The sequence below is a fragment of the Palaemon carinicauda genome, chromosome 4, assembly GCF_036898095.1.
Source record: "Palaemon carinicauda isolate YSFRI2023 chromosome 4, ASM3689809v2, whole genome shotgun sequence".
Classification (NCBI taxonomy): domain Eukaryota; kingdom Metazoa; phylum Arthropoda; class Malacostraca; order Decapoda; family Palaemonidae; genus Palaemon; species Palaemon carinicauda.
Window position 1 is genome coordinate 45,264,209 of NC_090728.1, and position 19,299 is coordinate 45,283,507.

Genomic DNA, 19,299 nt, shown 5'->3' on the forward strand with positions numbered 1-19,299 from the left:
GGCACACCCGCAACCTGTGTAGCGATCGCTGGCGAATTTTACCTCAGAGTTTTCTGTCGAGCAACAGAGTTGCAGCTATTATAATCACCGGCTAAGTTAAATATTGAAAAAGCTAATTACGATATAAAGGGCTCAACGTTGATTAACTTCGGTTTCCAAGTTAGGACCGCCTACTCTCAGGAAAGGTCTATATAAACAAAACATTAAAATTATTTTTATATGTTTATAATAAATGGAAAGTTAATCGAAGAGGCCTAATAAAGGCGGAGAGATATAAAATATATAGAGGAAAATCTATAACGTGATAAGATAATTACTAAAAGCCTAAACACACTTCCGTCTAAGGGATGGGTCGGCCATTTAAAAGTGAAAGAAAGTCCATACTCTCTTTGTCACCATAATTAAATCTATCCAAAACGAGTTCAAGATTTAAGATGAAGATAAAACACCTGCATAGCGAAAGCTCAAAACTAGAATAAAGTACTTCACCAATTAGTTGTGAAAAAACTCCAGTTTAGCAACAGCGAGTAAGTACGTCTTGTCGATAGCTCGACAGAGAGAAAATTGAGTCTTTGTTTACATTGAGTACTGGGTATCTGGACGACAGATGGCGCTGTTGGGCACACCCGCAACCTGTGTAGCGATCGCTGGCGAGTTTTTACCGTAGAGTTGTCTGTCGGGCAACAGAGTTGCAGCTATATAATCACCGGCTAAGTTAAATATTGAAAATAGTGGTTTGCTGATGAAATCGGATGCCTTATTTTTAGCAACGATTGAAATGGATGTAAACTCGGCATAATTTTTTCGATTTGTATTTAATTGACACTAAGAAAACTAATTTTAGTTTCTTCATCTATATGTAGGTAGTAGGTTGGCCAGGGCACCAGCCGCCCGTTGAAATACTACCGCTAGAGAGTTAGGGGGTCCTTTGACTGGCCAGACAGTACCATATTGGATCCTTCTCTCTGGTTACGGTTCTTTCCCTTTGCCTACAGACACCGAATAGTCTGGCCTATTCTTTACAGATTCTCCTCTGTCCTCATACACCTGACAACACTGAGATTACTAAACAATTCTTCTTCACCCAAGGGGTTAACTACGGCAATGTAATTGTTCAGTGGCTACTTTCCTCTTGGTAAGGGTAGAAGAGACTCTTTAGCTATGGTAAGCAGCTCTTCTAGGAGAAGGACACTCCAAAATCAAACCATTGTTCTCTAGTCTTGGGTAGTGCTATAGCCTCTGTACCATGGCCTTCCACTGTCTTGGGTTAGAGTTCTCTTGCTTGAGGGTACACTCAGGCACACTGTTGTATCTAGTTTCTCTTTCTCTTGTTTTGTTGAAGTTTTTATTGTTTATATAGGAAATATTTATTTAAATGTTGTTACTATTCTTAAAATATTTTATTTTTCCTTGTTTCCTTTCCTCACTGAGCTATTTTCCCTGTTGGGGCCCCTGGGCTTATAGCATCCTGCTTTTCCAACTAGGGTTGTAGCTTAGCATTTAATAATAATAATAATAATGTAAGTATTGTATAACACAAAGAGAGAGAGAGAGAGAGAGAGAGAGAGAGAGAGAGAGAGAGAGAGAGAGAGAGAGAGAGAGAGAGAGAGAGAGAGAGAGAATGAATCAGCTGTTGTAATCAAATGCCGTGTTTTTGTTTTGCGAGAATTTCATCGCCACGACTAACAACAACATACAGTACTGAACTTTACAGTATTACACAGACTACTGTAATATGATAAAGTAAAATATTTGTAATAACCTATTATATATGAAATGGGGCTATTTTTTTTGTTTAAAATTTACATTTACGTACGTAAAACAACTCTCTCTCTCTCTCTCTCTCTCTCTCTCTCTCTCTCTCTCTCTCTCTCTCTCTCTCTCGTAAATTGTTTTCCTGCTTTGCTACGTATGTATGATTTTATATAGATACGGTAAATAATATTTGTAATAACATATTTTCTAAAAGCTTTTACTGTAATATCATTATTTATCACTTTCATCATGCGCGTTAAATGCCTTCGTTTGTTTATTACGATCGAAGATGAAGCGTACTTTATGACGCCGCCCATAAAGAAAAACATTTCATTTGGAAGTCCTAAGAAAAATTAAGTAAAACATTGGTAATAACAAAATCAACATACTGTATAATCAATATAATCGATGCAAAAACTAACCTATACACAGATGTGTACACTAAATGCGTTTGTTTCTTCATTATGATCAGAGATGAACGTAAACAAAACATTGGTTGCCATTTTTTATCGTGCTTTTTGGCGTGTTTAGGAAACGCATGATATAAAATCGCCTTTAATATTTGTGCCTGTTTTAGTTTAGGGTACTGTAGTACATGCATTAAGTGTTCTGTACATTAAAGGGTAGTTTGTTAACAGTACTACGTACAAGGGAAGGTTTTAAAAGTCTGAATATACATGTTAAATAAATACGTAAATATGGTGTCACTACTTCGCGGATTTTCACCTATCGCGGTCGGGTCTGGAACCTATCTACCGCGATAAACGAGGGCTCACTGTACACCCGTCACAGGGTGGTACAAGGAATCATTCCCATGTTCAAGACTTCAGTTCATCTCTGCCGGCTGGATCGAAAACATCAAAAACATCGTCGGTCCACCATTGAGAGTTTTTTGAATAATTTTCCCTTCTTCGCTTTTTTGGACTTCGTTTGGTGAAGTACACTGATTTAGAGATTTGGCAATCGTGTTTTGTTATTATTATTGTACTACTGTATTTACTTTGTTTATCATGAGTGAAAACTTAATTTTCGTGTTTGTGCGAGTGATGTATGCAAGGTGAGGTTACCGAAAGTGTCGGTTGATCCTCACAGTTTGTATGCAGGGGTTTTGTTTGTGCACTATATTTTTGGTGCAAAGTTTTTAATCCTGATGACGGAAATACGTTCCGGCAACTCTATGACGTCACAGTTGTGTGACGTAATCTTCATTGTATGTCTTGCAAATTCTCTTTATTTGTTTTTTCATGTAAAGAATAGGAGGAATTCCACGTATTTAAGTTTTTTAACTTTTAATGTAAAATTTTAAAGAAATGTTTGTCCATTTAGTATTCATTTGGACTGTCGGGTAGGTGGGCTTACCCCCCACCTGGCAGTAACTAGCACCACCTCGTTATAAATTTTAACAGCCAAGTTCCAGCTTCTGAAGAATCTTACTCCTATCAAAGGCCTAAGGCTTGTATTTGTAGAGGAACAAATAACTTACCAATACAAGCAAATAACTTACCAAAGTCTCCCCATGATCTTCATCAACCACTGGAGGGGATTTGGAAAGTTCCTTCTGAATCTCATCTTCCTCTGCTTCAGAATCATTTTCTGTCAATCCATCAGATGCATCATTTTCTCGATCAGAGACTGTTTCACTCATGTCACAATCCAATTCCTCTTCAGCAAAATCAGCATTGATATCACTGTCTATTTCCTGCTCTTCTTCACTGCCATTATCCTCAATGTCATCCTCTTCATCTTCAACATCATCCTCCTCCTCTTCATCATCTTCACTATCGATGGCTGAAGTGGAATTTGCATTAAAAGTTGCTAAAAGTTTTGATACAGCATCTGTATCATCCTGTTCTTCTTCGCTTGATTCATCATCAACAGGAAATCCTTCATCCACAATTTCCTTTTCTTCAGTGTCCTTAACCTTAAAGAAAATAAAGTAAAAATGTTATTTTTATTAGTAAAATAAATTTTTGAATATACTTACCCGATAATCATGTAGCTGTCAACTCCGTTGCCCGACAGAATTCTACGGGAGGGATACGCCAGCTATCACAATACTAGAAGGGGGTGTACTCACCAGCGCCACCTGTGGCCAGGTACTATAGTACTTCTTGTTGACACCTCCTCAATTTTTCCTCGGTCCACTGGTTCTCTATGGGGAGGAAGGGAGGGTCAATTAAATCATGATTATCGGGTAAGTATATTCAAAAATTTATTTTACTAATAAAAATAACATTTTTCAATATTAAACTTACCCAATAATCATGTAGCTGATTCACACCCAGGGGGGTGGGTGAAAACCAGTGTACAAGATTAAAGGATAGCTAAGTATCCCGTATTTCATATAATCAGTTATCTCAAAATAACAATGAAATAATAAGTACCTGGTAAGGAAGTCGACTTGAACCGTTACTCTGCCTTTTTTAAGTTCGTCTTCCTTACTGAGCGCAGCGTTCCTCTTAGGAGGCTGAATCAACTCTAAGGTGCTAAAGTATATAGGGCTGCAACCCCTACTAAAGGACCTCTACACAACCTCTAACCCAGGCGCTTCTCAAGAATGAATTGACCACCCGCCAAATCAAAAGGATGCGGAAGGCTTCTTAGCCTACCGTAACAACCATAAAAACAACAATAAAAGCATTCAAGAGAAAGGTTAAAAAAGGTTATGGGATTAAGGGAATGTAGTGGCTGAGCCCTCACCTACTACTGCACTCGCTGCTACGAATGGTCCCAGGGTGTAGCAGTTCTCGTAAAGAGACTGGACATCTTTAAGATAAAATGATGCAAACACTGACTTGCTCCTCCAATAAGTTGCATCCATTATGCTCTGCAGAGAACGGTTTTTATTAAAGGCCATCGAAGTAGCTACGGCTCTCACTTCGTGGGTCCTTACCTTCAGCAAAGCAAGGTCTTCCTCCTTCAAGTGAGAATGGGCTTCTCTAATCAGAAGCCTTATATAATACGAAACCCCGTTTTTGGACATGGGCCTCGAAGGTTTCTTGATAGCACACCATAAGGCTTCTGACTGTCCTCGAATAGGTTTTGACCTATTAAGATAATATTTCAGAGCTCTGACAGGGCAAAGAACTCTTTCTAGCTCGTTACCTACCATGTTGGAGAGGCTAGGAATTTCAAACGATCTAGGCCAAGGACGTGAAGGAAGTTCATTCTTAGCTAAGAATCCGAGCTGTAAAGAACATGTTGCAGATTCGGATGTGAACCCAATGTTCTTGCTGAAGGCATGAACCTCACTGACTCTTTTAGCTGTTGCAAGGCAGACGAGAAAAAGAGTCTTGAGGGTAAGGTCCTTGAAGGAAGCTGACTGGAGAGGTTCGAACCTAGGTGACATAAGGAACCTTAAGACTACGTCTAGATTCCAGCCTGGAGTGGGTAGACGACGTTCTTTAGAAGTCTCAAAAGACTTAAGGATGTCTTGAAGGTCCTTGTTGGAAGAAAGGTCCAAACCTCTGTGGCGGAGAACTGAAGCCAACATACTCCTGTACCCTTTAATCGTAGGAGCTGAAAGGGATCTCTCATTCCTTAGATGTAATAGGAAGTCAGCTATTTGGGTCACAGAGGTATTGGTAGAGGAAACTGCATTGGCTCTACACCAGCTCCGGAAGACTTCCCACTTGGATTGGTAGACTCTACGAGTGGATACCCTCCTTGCTCTGGCAATCGCACTGGCTGCCTCCTTCGAAAAGCCTCTAGCTCTAGCGAATCTTTCGACAGTCTGAAGGCAGTCAGCCGAAGAGCGTGGAGGTTTGGGTGCAACCTGTCTACGTGAGGTTGACGTAGAAGGTCCACTCTTAGAGGGAGAGTCCTGGGGACGTCGACCAGCCATTGTAGTACCTCTGTGAACCATTCTCTTGCAGGCCAAAGGGGAGCAACCAGCGTCAGCCGTGTCCCTTCATGCGAGATGAACTTCTGAAGGACTTTGTTTATGATCTTGAACGGTGGGAATGCGTAAAGGTCGAGATGGGACCAGTTCAGCAGAAAAGCATCCACATGAACTGCTGCTGGGTCTGGAACTGGGGAACAGTACAAAGGAAGTCTCTTGGTCATGGAGGTGGCAAAAAGATCTATTGACGGCTGACCCCACAAGGTCCAAAGTCTGTTGCACACGCTCTTGTGGAGGGTCCATTCCGTGGGGATGACCTGATCCCTTCTGCTTAGGCGATCTGCTGAGACGTTCATGTTGCCCTGAATGAACCTCGTAACTAGGGTGAGGTTTAGACTTCTTGACCAAATGAGGAGGTCCCTTGCTATCTCGTATAGGCTCCTCGAATGGGTCCCTCCTTGCTTGGAGATGTAAGCCAAGGCTGTGGTGTTGTCGGAGTTCACCTCCACCACCTTGCCTAGCAGGAGGGACTTGAAGTTCAATAGGGCTAAATGAACTGCTAGTAGCTCCTTGCAGTTGATGTGGAGCGTTTCCTGTTCCTCGTTCCACGTTCCCGAGCACTCCTGTCCGTTCAAGGTCGCGCCCCAGCCCGAGTCCGATGCATCCGAGAAGAGATGAAGATTGGGGGTCTGAATCGCCAACGATAGGCCCTCCCTGAGAAGGAGATTGGTCTTCCACCACAAGAGAGTGGTCTTCATCTCTTTGGTGACCGGGATAGAGACTGCTTCGAGCGTCAAACCCTTGTCCCAATGAGCTGCTAGATGGAATTGGAGAGGGCGGAGGTGGAGTCTCCCTAGCTCGACGAACAGGGCCAACGATGAAAGGGTCCCTGTGAGACTCATCCACTGTCTCACCGAGCAACTGCTCCTCTTCAGCATGCTCAGGATGCAATCTAGGGCTTGGCTTATCCTTGGGGCCGATGGAAAAGCCCGAAAATCCTGACTCCGAATCTCCATTCCCAGGTACACAATGGATTGGGAGGGAATGAGCTGGGACTTTTCTAAATTGACTAATAGACCCAGTTCTTTGATCAAGTCCAAAGTCCAGTTGAGACTCTCCAGACAGCGACGACTCGTGGAGGCTCTCAACAGCCAGTCGTCTAAATAAAGGGAGGCTCTGATGTCCGATAAGTGGAGGAATTTTGCAATATTCCTCATCAGATGCGTAAACACCATAGGAGCTGTGCTTAGGCCAAAACACAGGGCTTGGAATTGGTAGACAACCTTTCCAAAAACGAATCTCAGGAAAGGTTGGGAGTCTGGATGAATAGGAACGTGAAAGTAAGCATCTTTCAGATCCAACGAGACCATCCAGTCCTCCTGCCTGACCACTGCTAGGACCGACTTCGTCGTCTCCATAGTGAACGTCTGCTTGGTGACATAAGCATTGAGCGCGCTGACGTCCAGCACCGGTCTCCAACCTCCTGTCTTCTTGGCCACCAGAAAGAGACGGTTGTAGAAGCCCGGGGATTGATGGTCCCGGACTATAACCACTGCCTTCTTCTGTAACAGGAGCGACACCTCCTGGTGCAACGCTAGCCTCTTGTCCTTTTCCTTGTAGTTGGGAGAGAGGTTGATGGGAGATGTGGTCAGAGGGGGTTTGCGGCAGAATGGAATCCTGTAACCCTCCCTCAGCCAACTGACAGACTGGGCGTCTGCACCTCTCTTTTCCCAGACTTGCCAGAAGATCTTGAGTCTGGCTCCTACTGCTGTCTGGAGAGGAGGAGAGTCAGTTTTTGCCTTTAGAAGCCTTGGAACCTTTCCTAGACTTGCTCCTGGAAGAGTCTGGACGGGAGCTTCCTCGGCTAGGGGCTCTACCACGAAAGGGCGGAATAAACCTCGTAGCAGGAGTATCAGCCACTGGGGTGCGATAAGTCCTGGGGACTGAGGGAGCAACCTTAGTCTTACGAGCTGAAGAGGCCACAAGATCATGGGTGTCCTTTTGAATCAGGGCCGCAGACAAGTCCTTAACAAGCTCTTCGGGAAACAGGAACTTGGAGAGTGGAGCGAAAAGGAGTTGAGACCTTTGACAAGGTGTGATGCTGGAAGAAAGGAAGGTACAAAGTTGCTCCCTTTTCTTAAGTACTCCTGACACAAACATTGAAGCAAGCTCGCCAGATCCATCCCTAATAGCTTTGTCCATGCAGGACATTAAGAGCATGGCTGAGTCCTTGTCCGCAGGGGAGGTCTTCTTGCTAAGGGCCCCCAGGCACCAGTCTAGGAAATTGAACATCTCAAAGGCTCGAAATACACCCTTTAGGAAGTGATCTAGATCGGAGAAGGTCCAGCAAACCTTAGAGCGCCTCATTGCTGTTCTACGAGGAGAGTCTACCAAACTTGAGAAGTCAGCCTGGGCAGAGGCAGGTACTCCCAAGCCTGGTTCCTCTCCTGTGGCATACCAAACGCCCGCTTTAGAAGTGAGCTTAGTCGGTGGGAACATAAAGGAAGTCTTTCCTAGTTGCTGCTTAGACTGCAACCACTCCCCTAAAATTCTTAAAGCTCTCTTAGAGGACCTTGCAAAGACGAGCTTAGTATAAGTTGACTTGGCTGGCTGCATGCCCAGCGAAAACTCAGATGGCGGAGAGCAGGGGGTAGCAGAGACAAAATGGTCTGGGTATACCTCTCTGAAAAGAGCCAGGACCTTACGAAAGTCAATAGGAGGAGGAGAAGACTTGGATTCTTCCACGTCTGATGAGGGATCCAGGTGTGCAGCCTCATCATCAGAAACCTCATCACCAGAGTGTAGCGAAGTGAGAGGTAAGGTATGCTGAACAGCAGAATCTGCACGAGCGGGAGCAAAAACGCTTGTGGTTTCATCCTCAAGTCTCTGTTGCTGAGGCAAAACCTGAGGTTCAGGCTGCAAAGGCTGGTCAAAAGGAGTAGCAGAAGGTAGGCGCATGGGTTGAGGAGGCTGACTCCTGGCATGAGTGTCTTGACTCAAGAGTTGCGCTTGCTGTAAGGTTAGCGGATGCGCAGTAGCAGGTTCCTGAGGAACGAGTTGAGGTTCCTGAGGTGTGAGCTGCGAGAGTTGAGGTAGTGGCTGCGCAGAACGCAGTACTTGTCTCGCGAGTTGAGGTTCCTGAGGCGCAAGGCTAAGGTGTTGAGGCTCTCGCCTTGAGGAGGGTTGAGGTCGCTGCAGCGAGAGCTGAGGAGTCTGCCTCATGGATGGGAGAGGTTGTTGTACCTCAAGAGAGTGTTGCCTCATTGGTGGAACCGCAAGTGGAAGCGGAGGAAGTAAGGTATAAGCTTCCTGTTCCCATTGCTGAGGTTGCCTTAAGGAAGGCGGAGGTAGCTGCACACCGCTGGAAACTGGCAACTCAGTACGAGGAGCCTCAACATCGTACGCCTGGCAGACAGGACTGCGGTTAGGCGGAGCGATCGCAGGAGGAGGTGTAACCTTCTCAGCCTGACACTCACGCATCAGGACCGCAAGTTGTGACTGCATGGACTGCAGTAGAGTCAACTTGGGGTCGGCAGACACTAAGGTCTGCTGAGGTAAAGCCTTAACAGCAGAGATCTGTTGCGGCAGCACCTTACTCCTCTTAGGAGGTGTGCATTCAACTGATGACTGCGGCGAGTCAGAGCTGATCCAATGACTGCAGCCAGGTTGTAGAGCTCTTGAGGTCTGGACTCTGCGTTTGAGAGGTCTTGAGACCTGAGTCCAACGTTTCCTCCCTGACAATTCTTCAGCAGACGAGGAAAAGACGGGCTCAATCGTCTGCGGGTGGGAGTGACGGTCTCTGGAAGACACGCCCGCAACCACCGAGGATACTTCTGTGCGCCGATCAAGGCCTGCCGAACCCTTTTGCCCTTCGACATTGCTTCTCCCCTGGGCTTGGGAGCTTGCAAGAGGTCCCGGACTGGGAGGACGACTGGCACGCACAGAAGTACCCTCACGCACCACACTGACACTGACACTAGCACTTGGCACTGCACTGACACTAGCACTTGTCACAGCACTGGCACTATTACCACCCACTGCACTCTTGACCTTAAGTTCCTTGACTTCGGCCATAAGAGACTTATGATCACTAACCACCGATTCCACTTTGTCACCTAAAGCCTGAATGGCACGCAAAACAACAGACATATCAGGTTGAGGGCAAATAGTAGGTTCGGGGGTAGCCACTACAGGGGGAGGAAAAGGTAGGGGATCATGAGGTGAGGAAAAAAGTGAAGAGCGAGAAGAACTCCTCCTAACTCTCTCTCTCTCTAACTTGGTTGAATATTTAAGAAATCGGACAAAATCAAGTTCCGAAAGTCCGGCGCATTCCTCACATCGATCTTCCAACTGACAGGGTCTTTCCCTACAGTCAGAACAAGCGGTGTGAGGATCTACCGAGGCCTTCGGAATACGCCTATTACAAGACCTACATCGTCTATGGGGTGGGGCTTGTGAAATGTCAGACATCTTGAATCAAAGAGTTAGCCAAGTGGGGATTCCAAATCAAGCAAAAAGATCGTTAACCATTAATCAGAACTAAATAATAGCTATCTAAGCTAATATAGAAGTTTTCCAGTAAAGCAACAGCCGAAATCTGAGAGAAATACTTCACCAAAAGCCGTGAAAATACTCCAAGATCATAAGCGTATCCCAGAACGTCTTGCCGGAAGCACGACAGAGGAAAAATTGAGGAGGTGTCAACAAGAAGTACTATAGTACCTGGCCACAGGTGGCGCTGGTGAGTACACCCCCTTCTAGTATTGTGATAGCTGGCGTATCCCTCCCGTAGAATTCTGTCGGGCAACGGAGTTGACAGCTACATGATTATCGGGTAAGTTTAATATTGAAAATGGAATAATTATTCATGGTATATCAATATCAAAATTTCATATTACTTTAAATGAAAAAAATCACTAGCTTGAATTTGATTAAAAACATGCAACTATGAAATTTTTTAACAAGATTATCAAGTCAACAAACACAATAACGTGATTATCCCACAGTACTTTTCTATCTAGCGGGCTAAGAACCAATGGCAAAAGTTAAGTAATTACGGTATAAGGAACATCCAGGGTTGCCTAAGCTAAATATGACTCTCCTGCCTCTTAAAATCTAGCATGTCTATATTTTAGGAGAGAGCTCTTTCAATACCATAAAACTCTCTATATCTATACTGTACCTCTTTTTATATGGTTATTTTTATTACCCGAGACCATCAACGCAGCCAAGATCTCTCTAACTGTCCCAAAAGGGCTTTCCTCTAAACCTCATCTTAAAAATTGCCTTTGGCTTTTGTCAAAAGACAGAGAATTTTAGAGATGATTCATTTGGGCATATCAGATTAATACTACATCATCCTATATTTAAAGAGATTGAATTCTAGTTATGATATAAATTTCTACATTATATATATATATATACATATATATACATATATATATATATATATATATATATATATATATATATATATATATATATATATATAATAAAACAGACTTAAGTAAAATATATGTGAGTGAATGTACAATATCAAGGTTTTATAATTAAATAGATTTAAGTAATACATATATATATATATATATATATATATATATATATATATATATATATATATATATATATATATATATAAAGTATAAATATACATATTTTAAACATTCTGGTACCAACACACACATACATGGAAATTCCTAGGGGGCCAATCCTAATTTGATGATTTTCACCTACCGCGAGGCGGCCTGAAACCAATTATCAGTGATACATGAGGGAATTCTGTATTGCCTGCATCTAAGGAAGGCATTTTGAATGTATTTTTCCAGCAGATTATGGTGTAATTCATGCATTTTGGTTACCCCCAGAAACTGCAGTTTCTCACTGGAATTTCCATGTAATTGTTGTCTTAATGAGAGGAAGGAAAAATTGGACAAACAATGATAGTTAGAAATACATCATTCTCGACATAACCCAAGAAAATTATTATCGTTCATTTATTTATTAAGAAATTTAAGAATTACTGAATTACCAATGATTCTAACACAAGATTGTTGGCTGTAGAATAGCCGATACCTATATCCCATTTCTTAACTTCTTTACCATTCAAGGTAATTAAGAAGTATAATGAGTAAGGTCATATCATCCTAGGCAGATCTTGAACCTGTGTTGCCACTATGAAACATCAAAAATGCACCTTAACCCAACCTAGATATACCATTTGTTTAGGTACAATGGGCTTCAGGAGGGGCAAAGCTCTCCAAATAAGCAAAATGATGGAACAGTGTAACAAATGAAATGGTTTGAGAAAAATAAGACTGTCATTTAGTTTATTCTATGGTGTTTTGAATGTCTTTTTCTAATCATTTCTGGCAGAATGCCAGTTTTAGAGACATAAAGCGTCAACTACCATAACTGAAAATATACCGTGTATCAGTTTAACATTTTTAAACTTTGTTGTTTCCACCAGTCATTATCATAAAACCAAAACCATCGTAATAAAAAAAGTTACCATAATCAAAACCCAGAACTTCACGACACATAGAAAACATGATTTTTCGGAGCATTTCAAGAATAGCGATCCCATACGAACCTGGGACCTTTATTCTTCAAAAGGATAAAACTGGGACCCGCATTGTTAAAAAGGGATTTAGAGAAGAGCAATTACTGAGGAAATCAAGTAACAATATGACTGGTTATCATCCTAGACTGATTTAATTATGTATGCAATAAACGGGGTGTACGTATGATAGCGGCCACCTGTATGTATTATTGTCTAACTTAGAATAAAGGGGGTCGCAGGGGGGCATTAGCCCCCTCGTTAAGTAAGTAGGTAAGGACACGGCTTGTAGGTTAGGTTAGGGGGGAAAGTTTAGGTTAGTTGATGTCTATTTTTAATCAACGTGTGAGGAACTGGCCGCTGATATACAAAGGCTCCCAATAAACTGTTGCTTTTAATTCTCCATACTTATAATTTGATATACATTTAATGTTTATGTATTTTTTACTTACAAAAGTAAAGTATTTTTTCATTAATATTTGTTTCATTTTCCTCATTATATTCACAGGGTCCCAACTGGGACTTTTAATATTCAAAAGGTCCAAACTGGGACCCCTATTCTTCTAGAGGGTTAAGTGGGACCGCTATTCTTCAAAACCTTCGATTTTTCAATACCATTTTCTATGGAGTCGTTAGTAGCTATGTTCATCATGCTAAAAATACCTCCTTACTTAATTGTGCCTAATCACCTGTAATTATTTATTGATTTTTTGTACTGGCGGGTCGCTTTGCTCGCAGATTAGCTAAGGGAAGTCGTAGGGGGCTACCAGTAGGTAATTAGGTATAGGTAAGGATATGGCTCCTAGGCTAGATTAGGTAGGAAACCTTAAGCTAGGTGACGTATTTTTTTCCCATGTAAAATGCGGTAGGCAAACAAGGTAGGAATATTCTATATCTAAAAATTATCTTCCCACCTTCTTTAAAAATAATAAAGCTTCTATGTATTTATATTCATTCAAGAATTTTGAGTAACGTACCTTTAACCTTTTTCCAAAAGTTTTATCGCCAAGAGGATGTGCTTCGCCGAACTCTTCATAATGACTCCTTTCCGGACAGTCTTTGAACTTGTTTTTTCTTTTCTTGGGATGTTTCTGAACTCCTTTACGACCCATGATATAATCTGAACTTGGAAGTTAGTCTTGCAGATTTATATTAACAATTTAACTAACGTAATGTGTGGCTGTAAAACAAATTAAACAACCTTAGACAACATGGGAAGGTATGCAGTAGTAATAGTAAGCTTTAGCTATGTAACAGCTCACCGTCTCTACACTCTACCATATATTTTTATTCAATTTTCCTATTTCCTTCACTTTCTACAAATATTTTTGTAACGCTCATCATTTATCTTTTCCTTTTGTATCTTTTATATAGCTATTTTTCAAGCTGAATCAATGACTGATTTCAGTAGCCTATATGTTGATCAATAAAATAAGAAATTCAATCTATTTTCACCATCAACAATGAAGGCCTTTATTCTCTTCACCATTCAGTAAAGGTAGCAGATTAGATATAGACAATAGAAGAGGGCTATTTATTACGAATATAATTGATAGCATGTTTGAGAAACTAATATTGATTAAAACTAATGAAGAAATTAATAACATGATTGGCAGATTGCTGTCTGGTAGGATAGAGGGTAGATCAACAGCATATCACCTTATCACACTGAATGCTGTAATCAATTACTGTATAACAATTATTCAGGAACCTTGCTTAGGGATGCAATAAATTGTTTCAATAAACTATGTCTGAAAGACTGAATCAAAGAATTGTGTAAGATGGTAGGGAAAGCAAAATTACCATAAAAGGAAATGTAAGATTGGGAATATTTTTTTAAACAAAATTATGTTCAATTTCCACGGTCAAAGATGATCTTATAAGTGTTGAGATGATAACACTGATTAAAAAATATCAGAATAGAAGCCCTGATTTATGTAGACGAAAATTTTCACTTGTTAGAATAGATACAAATTATAAAAAGCCATAAGCAACTGACACAGTTTGGAAGAACTAAAGAAGTTTACTTTCATCACCAATCCACAGAAATCAGTGGTTTAAAGGCCACTCGTGAATGGCAGGGGCAAGGGACAGTGACAATGGCCTATCAAGCACGACAATGCCCTAGAGACTGGCCATATTACACATGATCACCGCCAAAGCCCCCTTTCCATCCAAGCTAGGACCAAGGAGGGCTAGGCACTAGCTGCTGATGACTCAGCAGATAGACCTATAGGCTCCCTCCAAACCCCGATCCTTAGCTCACAAGGATAGTGAGGTTACAGCGACCAAAGAACTAACGAGTTTGAGCGGGACCCGAAACCCAGTCTGGCATTCACCAGTCAGGGACGGTTGTGGTGGGCGATGGCCGATGGGGGAATCTACCACCACAACCGTGGTGTTATTAACAAGGCACAAAACAGAAGTTATAAAGGTTAATGGAGTGGTTAGAAATGGTAGGATAGAAACAGTTAAAGAATATGAATATTTGGGAGAATAGTATTCAGGGAGACCCTACGGAAGAAAAAAATAGAATACTTTGCGCAACATGCTAGGAATTATGGAGAATAAAGATTTATGAAACTTTCGTAGTACTGTACTTACAATTTTTGCAAATATTGAGATATTATGTGTAATTAAAGGAATCATGCCAGCTCTCATATCTTACTTAATTCTTTTTCTAAATTTCTAATGGATACTCAAAGTTGGCCCTTGATTCAATATTGTTCGTGTTCTTTGTCTCGATAGTTTTTTTTTATTATTATCTTTTGTTGTGTTGTTAATCTTTTATATTCAAGTCTGATTCTCTGATTTTCCTATTCAAAGGCGGTCTCTTATTCCTAAACTGGTCCATCACGAGAATCTTATAAAGCGGTCTATTTCTGGATCCAATAGGTTAAAATAAGAATTAAAGGAATGTGCTTCCCATACCCGGATGATGCGTCTATCTTAGGCCTCAGACCATAACATGTAGGCCCATGCCTTGGTACTTCAATTGATCTTCTACAGTACAGTATATACTGTAGCTATTAATTTTTGGACCTCCTTTATTTGTGCCTTGATCTACCTCATTATCTCAATGACATTTGCCCCCTCATCATACCATTACCTGTGAAAAACTTTCACTCATAGTGAAATTTGTCATGTATAGACACTCAACTTACTTGGGACACACCTGAGCAGTGGTCTTATTTTAGTGTCTTCCTTATCACAAGGGGTGACATCAGTAAGAATTCGGGAAGGAAACAAGTGTGAAAAACTCAGAAAATACTCACTTCTATATTTATACTTTGTTTCTTTTTTATACATGGTCTACAATTCTAGTCTCCAAATTATAACTTATATCTAGACGAATATATAATCAATATTAAATTAATAAATCATTATTCCAACATTGTGTTAGAGAAATCTATCCTGATATATATAAAATTTATTCATAATTTCAGAACAATTCTAAGTTAAAAAAGTAATTATGCAATTTGTGAAACTCCGCGCAGAGCCTCTGTGGACATTTTGATATTGCCAGAACTTGAAATCCATTTCATTTCCTTCCTCATCAATTTTTGGACTTCTTATCTCTTGCATATTTGGAATGAATGCGACTGTCTGTTGCTCTTGGTAGTTGTGGTGCCGAAAACTAAGTATATTAAAAGAAAATCAGACGAAGACTGGAAACACTCTTCATGACTTCTTTGGCGCACCGTACGCTAGCAGGGCAAATCTGGCCCTGAGCGTTGTGCATACGATAACAGGAGTGTGAACGTGAGTTACATGTTGTCTTAAAGCTGTATCAACAACCCAAGATTCTCGTTTATCTGAAATGAATTAGTAATATTTACAAGTGGACATAATCATACAGGAGTGCATTCATTGCTATTTAAAACACACACACACACACACACACACACACACACACACACACACACACACTGCCTTGAAATGGTTGACCCTGCTGTAAGGAAACAAATCGACAAAGTACGTTTTTAGAAAGAAATTATGATTTAATCTACAAGCGAAAACCTTTCCAGATAATGATGGAGGCATAACTTCATGCTGCTACGAAACACTTTATCCTTTACTGGACAATGCCATCAGAACATTATAATCTATATAAGAGAGATCTATGCAGTCCCCTTACTGCACAAACTTTTTAGTCTTTTACTTTACCTCTGTTTATGCTTCATTTCTTCCATCTTTCTATCCAATCTCTTTCATAATTTTCTTCAATAGAATTCCAGAGAACCGCCCCCCCCCCCCTCCCTTTGAACTTAAGTGTCGAATGGCCTCTTCGGTCCCAATGCCAGTCCATATCAGAAATTTTCTAAATCCAATTCAATTACCAAATGAAAAGTCTATTAGTGTTCTCACATTTTCCGTAAATTTTTTGCATATGAAATAAATTATCTCTTTTTCTTTCTTCTCCGAGTAACAGATGCCACGAGTCTTTTTAACTGGTCATGCTTTTGGGAAGCACTCTGGTCGGGATTAGAGATTTGAGACATTTTCATAAATTCGTGGTATTAAACAGGTTCCATTTAAACCCAAAATACTGGAATCGAATTATGTTAATTTTGTAAATTCTATTAGTTACTGAGCTGATAACCTTTATGGTACCATGATAATTGATTAATTGATTTGAGGTTTTCTGGCATCTTTGTGATATCATGATATTATGATAATCCCAGCCCCAAAATATAGAGATAGAGACATAAATATGGGTTCTATAGCCCAGCATCGAGGCACAACAAGGGAAATCCATAACAATCATCAAAATATTTCGTAAATTCTTAATTTGATTATATCCATTCCTCATATAAGGATGTGACCAGACAATAAAAAAAAATATCAAGAAAATTTTGAGTTGCATGACAGCAAATAACCGAATGCTTGAGAAAATTGCTTTTAATCAAATGAGATTTAAATTATTGGTAAAATGTAACACACTTCAATCCCACAATAGTATGACTGCCAGCAAAAAATATTTGCCATCATGTTACGTCACACTTACCGTGAGTAGTGGCAACTTGCGTACAAGCTTCTTCGACTATTTCCAGACACGGTCCAAGTACTGAGCCGACAGCTTCGGCCATGTCAGCAGCCCTTAGTTTTGCTTCTTCTGCTGCTCTCTTCCCTGCTTTGATTCTGCTTTCTGATAAAGATTCGCATGAGTGCAGATATCCCATCTAGAGGAACAAGAGTGTAGGTTAAAGTTATATAGATTGCTACAGGTATTATGCTACCAATAGAACTTAACATGAACATGCAGCTTTTTTTAAATATTCATTGACTTTTCAGATGTTTATATGTTTTTTTTTAATAACTATGAATGTTTGCTATTTCATTTTTTTTCTATTAGAGTTCCTAGAAAATTAACCAACCTCATGGCATCATTAGCTTTATTCTCGTAGAAGAGTAGCTGAACCGCCAACAAAATTAAAAATATTATCTGATTTACCAGTGACTGAGAGATACTATGAGAATGTTTAGAGTATGAGGGGAGTAAATAATTCTAAATAACTAATCTAGAAAGTAGGTAAGTTAGCCATGAATAATTATGTGGTAGTAAAGCTGCAATTCAATTATGTAAAGTAATGGTGAAAGGAAGTTACATTCCATAGGAGTTACTTATACTTTTCAGAAGTAAGAGTCACGACTAGGAGGAGGGAGAAAAAAATCATTGTTACACTCCTGCTGCCAATAAAGCATATCCATTAGGTCTACCATAAAGTCAAAAGTAGCTATAAAGGAATAGTTTCAAAACTCAAAAAACGCTTCAGCGATATCAAGGATGGAGAGAAAGGATACAGCCTAACTATGCAAAAGTACTAGAAACTGTAAAACATCAGGAAAAGTAGGAAATTACTTTGATGCAAATTGAAGACTTGGATATGAAAGCCTGGTAGGATTTTGTCATTGGCTATATGTGTTCCAAATAGTTAAACATGGCCCACGTGGACATTTTCATATGAATTTGAAAATAAACAAAATCCTCCCCTCTTGAGTCATTATCTCTATGAAGAAATTTTGCCACTGACGAAAAGTAAAAAGTGAATATTTGCATCAGTAAAACAGAGCGCAGGTTTTGGTGAAAATTAATGTGCTGAAAGAATAAGGGAAAACATATTTGTATAAGGAATAGAGTTCATAGGTATGGCTAACTAAAGCCAGACAATGACAGTGGTGATGCTTGACAACACGGCCCCGAAAGGGTAGCTCAGATAGTAGTCATGAAGCTAGTGACATAATTCGAGAATGGCTCAAAATGGAAGATGATTTAAATCTACGATCTAACCATACCAGTTCACACGTACGTAAACAAATACGCGATTACACATCAATTTCCTCTTACCTTTTGCAAACTTATGGTGTTGCCAAGTTTTTCCAGTAGAAGACTGATGACGTCTCTGGCTTCGCGAATCGGAAGTGTAGCTGAGACCGTAACTACCAATTCCTTAAAGTTTTCTCCTTTCTCTCGGATCTCTTCCATCTCACTAATGTCGCTTTCTTTTGTTTTATGATTTAACAGCTGTGCGAGAAAGAAGAAAGATGAAAAAAAAAATATTTCAAAATAGGATCATATATCTTAATGGATGTTTGATTCTGTCTGGAATGGAGAAGCTAAGCAAGTTAACATAAGAGAATGACAAAAACGTAAACTAAACATATTACTTAATAATTATTATGTATTAAACGCCAACTTTCCAGTTGAAATTTTAATCGCATTAATTCTATAACAAACCTTACTAGACTTGAGTATGTATACACACACACACACACACACACACACACACACATATATATATATATATATATATATATATATATATATATATATGTGTGTGTGTGTGTGTGTGTGTGTGTGTGTGTGTGTGTGTGTGTGTAGGCAGCCTTCTCTAGATTTTCCATTACCGGGGTCATGATCAAGTATCTGTGACACCAAATGCATTACATGTTTCCATTATAGTTAAAATAAACGATGAATGCCATTACATATAATATTTCATATTGAACATACGTAAATAACAAGTAAAAAAAAAATATGGCTGTAAGATTGCATAGCCAGGTTTCATAGAAAAGTATTTAGTTATGATTGATGATGCCCCTTGTACAATGATCATTGTCAACTAAAGCTTTTTGAGCCAATGCA

At 40.2% G+C, this 19,299-nt stretch overlaps 2 protein-coding genes across 2 annotated transcripts in view; both read right to left on the reverse strand.

The window, feature by feature from the left end:
• Positions 1-13,405, reverse strand: part of LOC137639918 (U3 small nucleolar RNA-associated protein 25 homolog) — a 71,766-nt gene extending 58,361 nt beyond the window's left edge. Inside the window, exons 1-2 of the mRNA XM_068372208.1 lie at positions 13,130-13,405; positions 3,260-3,676 (exon numbers count right to left, since the gene is read on the reverse strand). Of these exons, the coding sequence (XP_068228309.1) occupies positions 3,260-3,676; positions 13,130-13,264 (552 nt within the window). The 5' untranslated portion in view covers positions 13,265-13,405. The remainder of the gene's footprint in view (positions 1-3,259; positions 3,677-13,129) is intronic.
• Positions 13,406-15,788: 2,383 nt separating this feature from the next.
• LOC137639056 (interleukin-1 receptor-associated kinase 1-binding protein 1 homolog) overlaps positions 15,789-19,299 on the reverse strand; it is a 3,796-nt gene continuing 285 nt past the window's right edge. The window contains exons 2-4 of the mRNA XM_068371375.1: positions 18,502-18,678; positions 17,161-17,335; positions 15,789-15,967 (exon numbers count right to left, since the gene is read on the reverse strand). Coding sequence (XP_068227476.1) covers positions 15,834-15,967; positions 17,161-17,335; positions 18,502-18,678 — 486 coding nt within the window. The 3' untranslated portion in view covers positions 15,789-15,833. The remainder of the gene's footprint in view (positions 15,968-17,160; positions 17,336-18,501; positions 18,679-19,299) is intronic.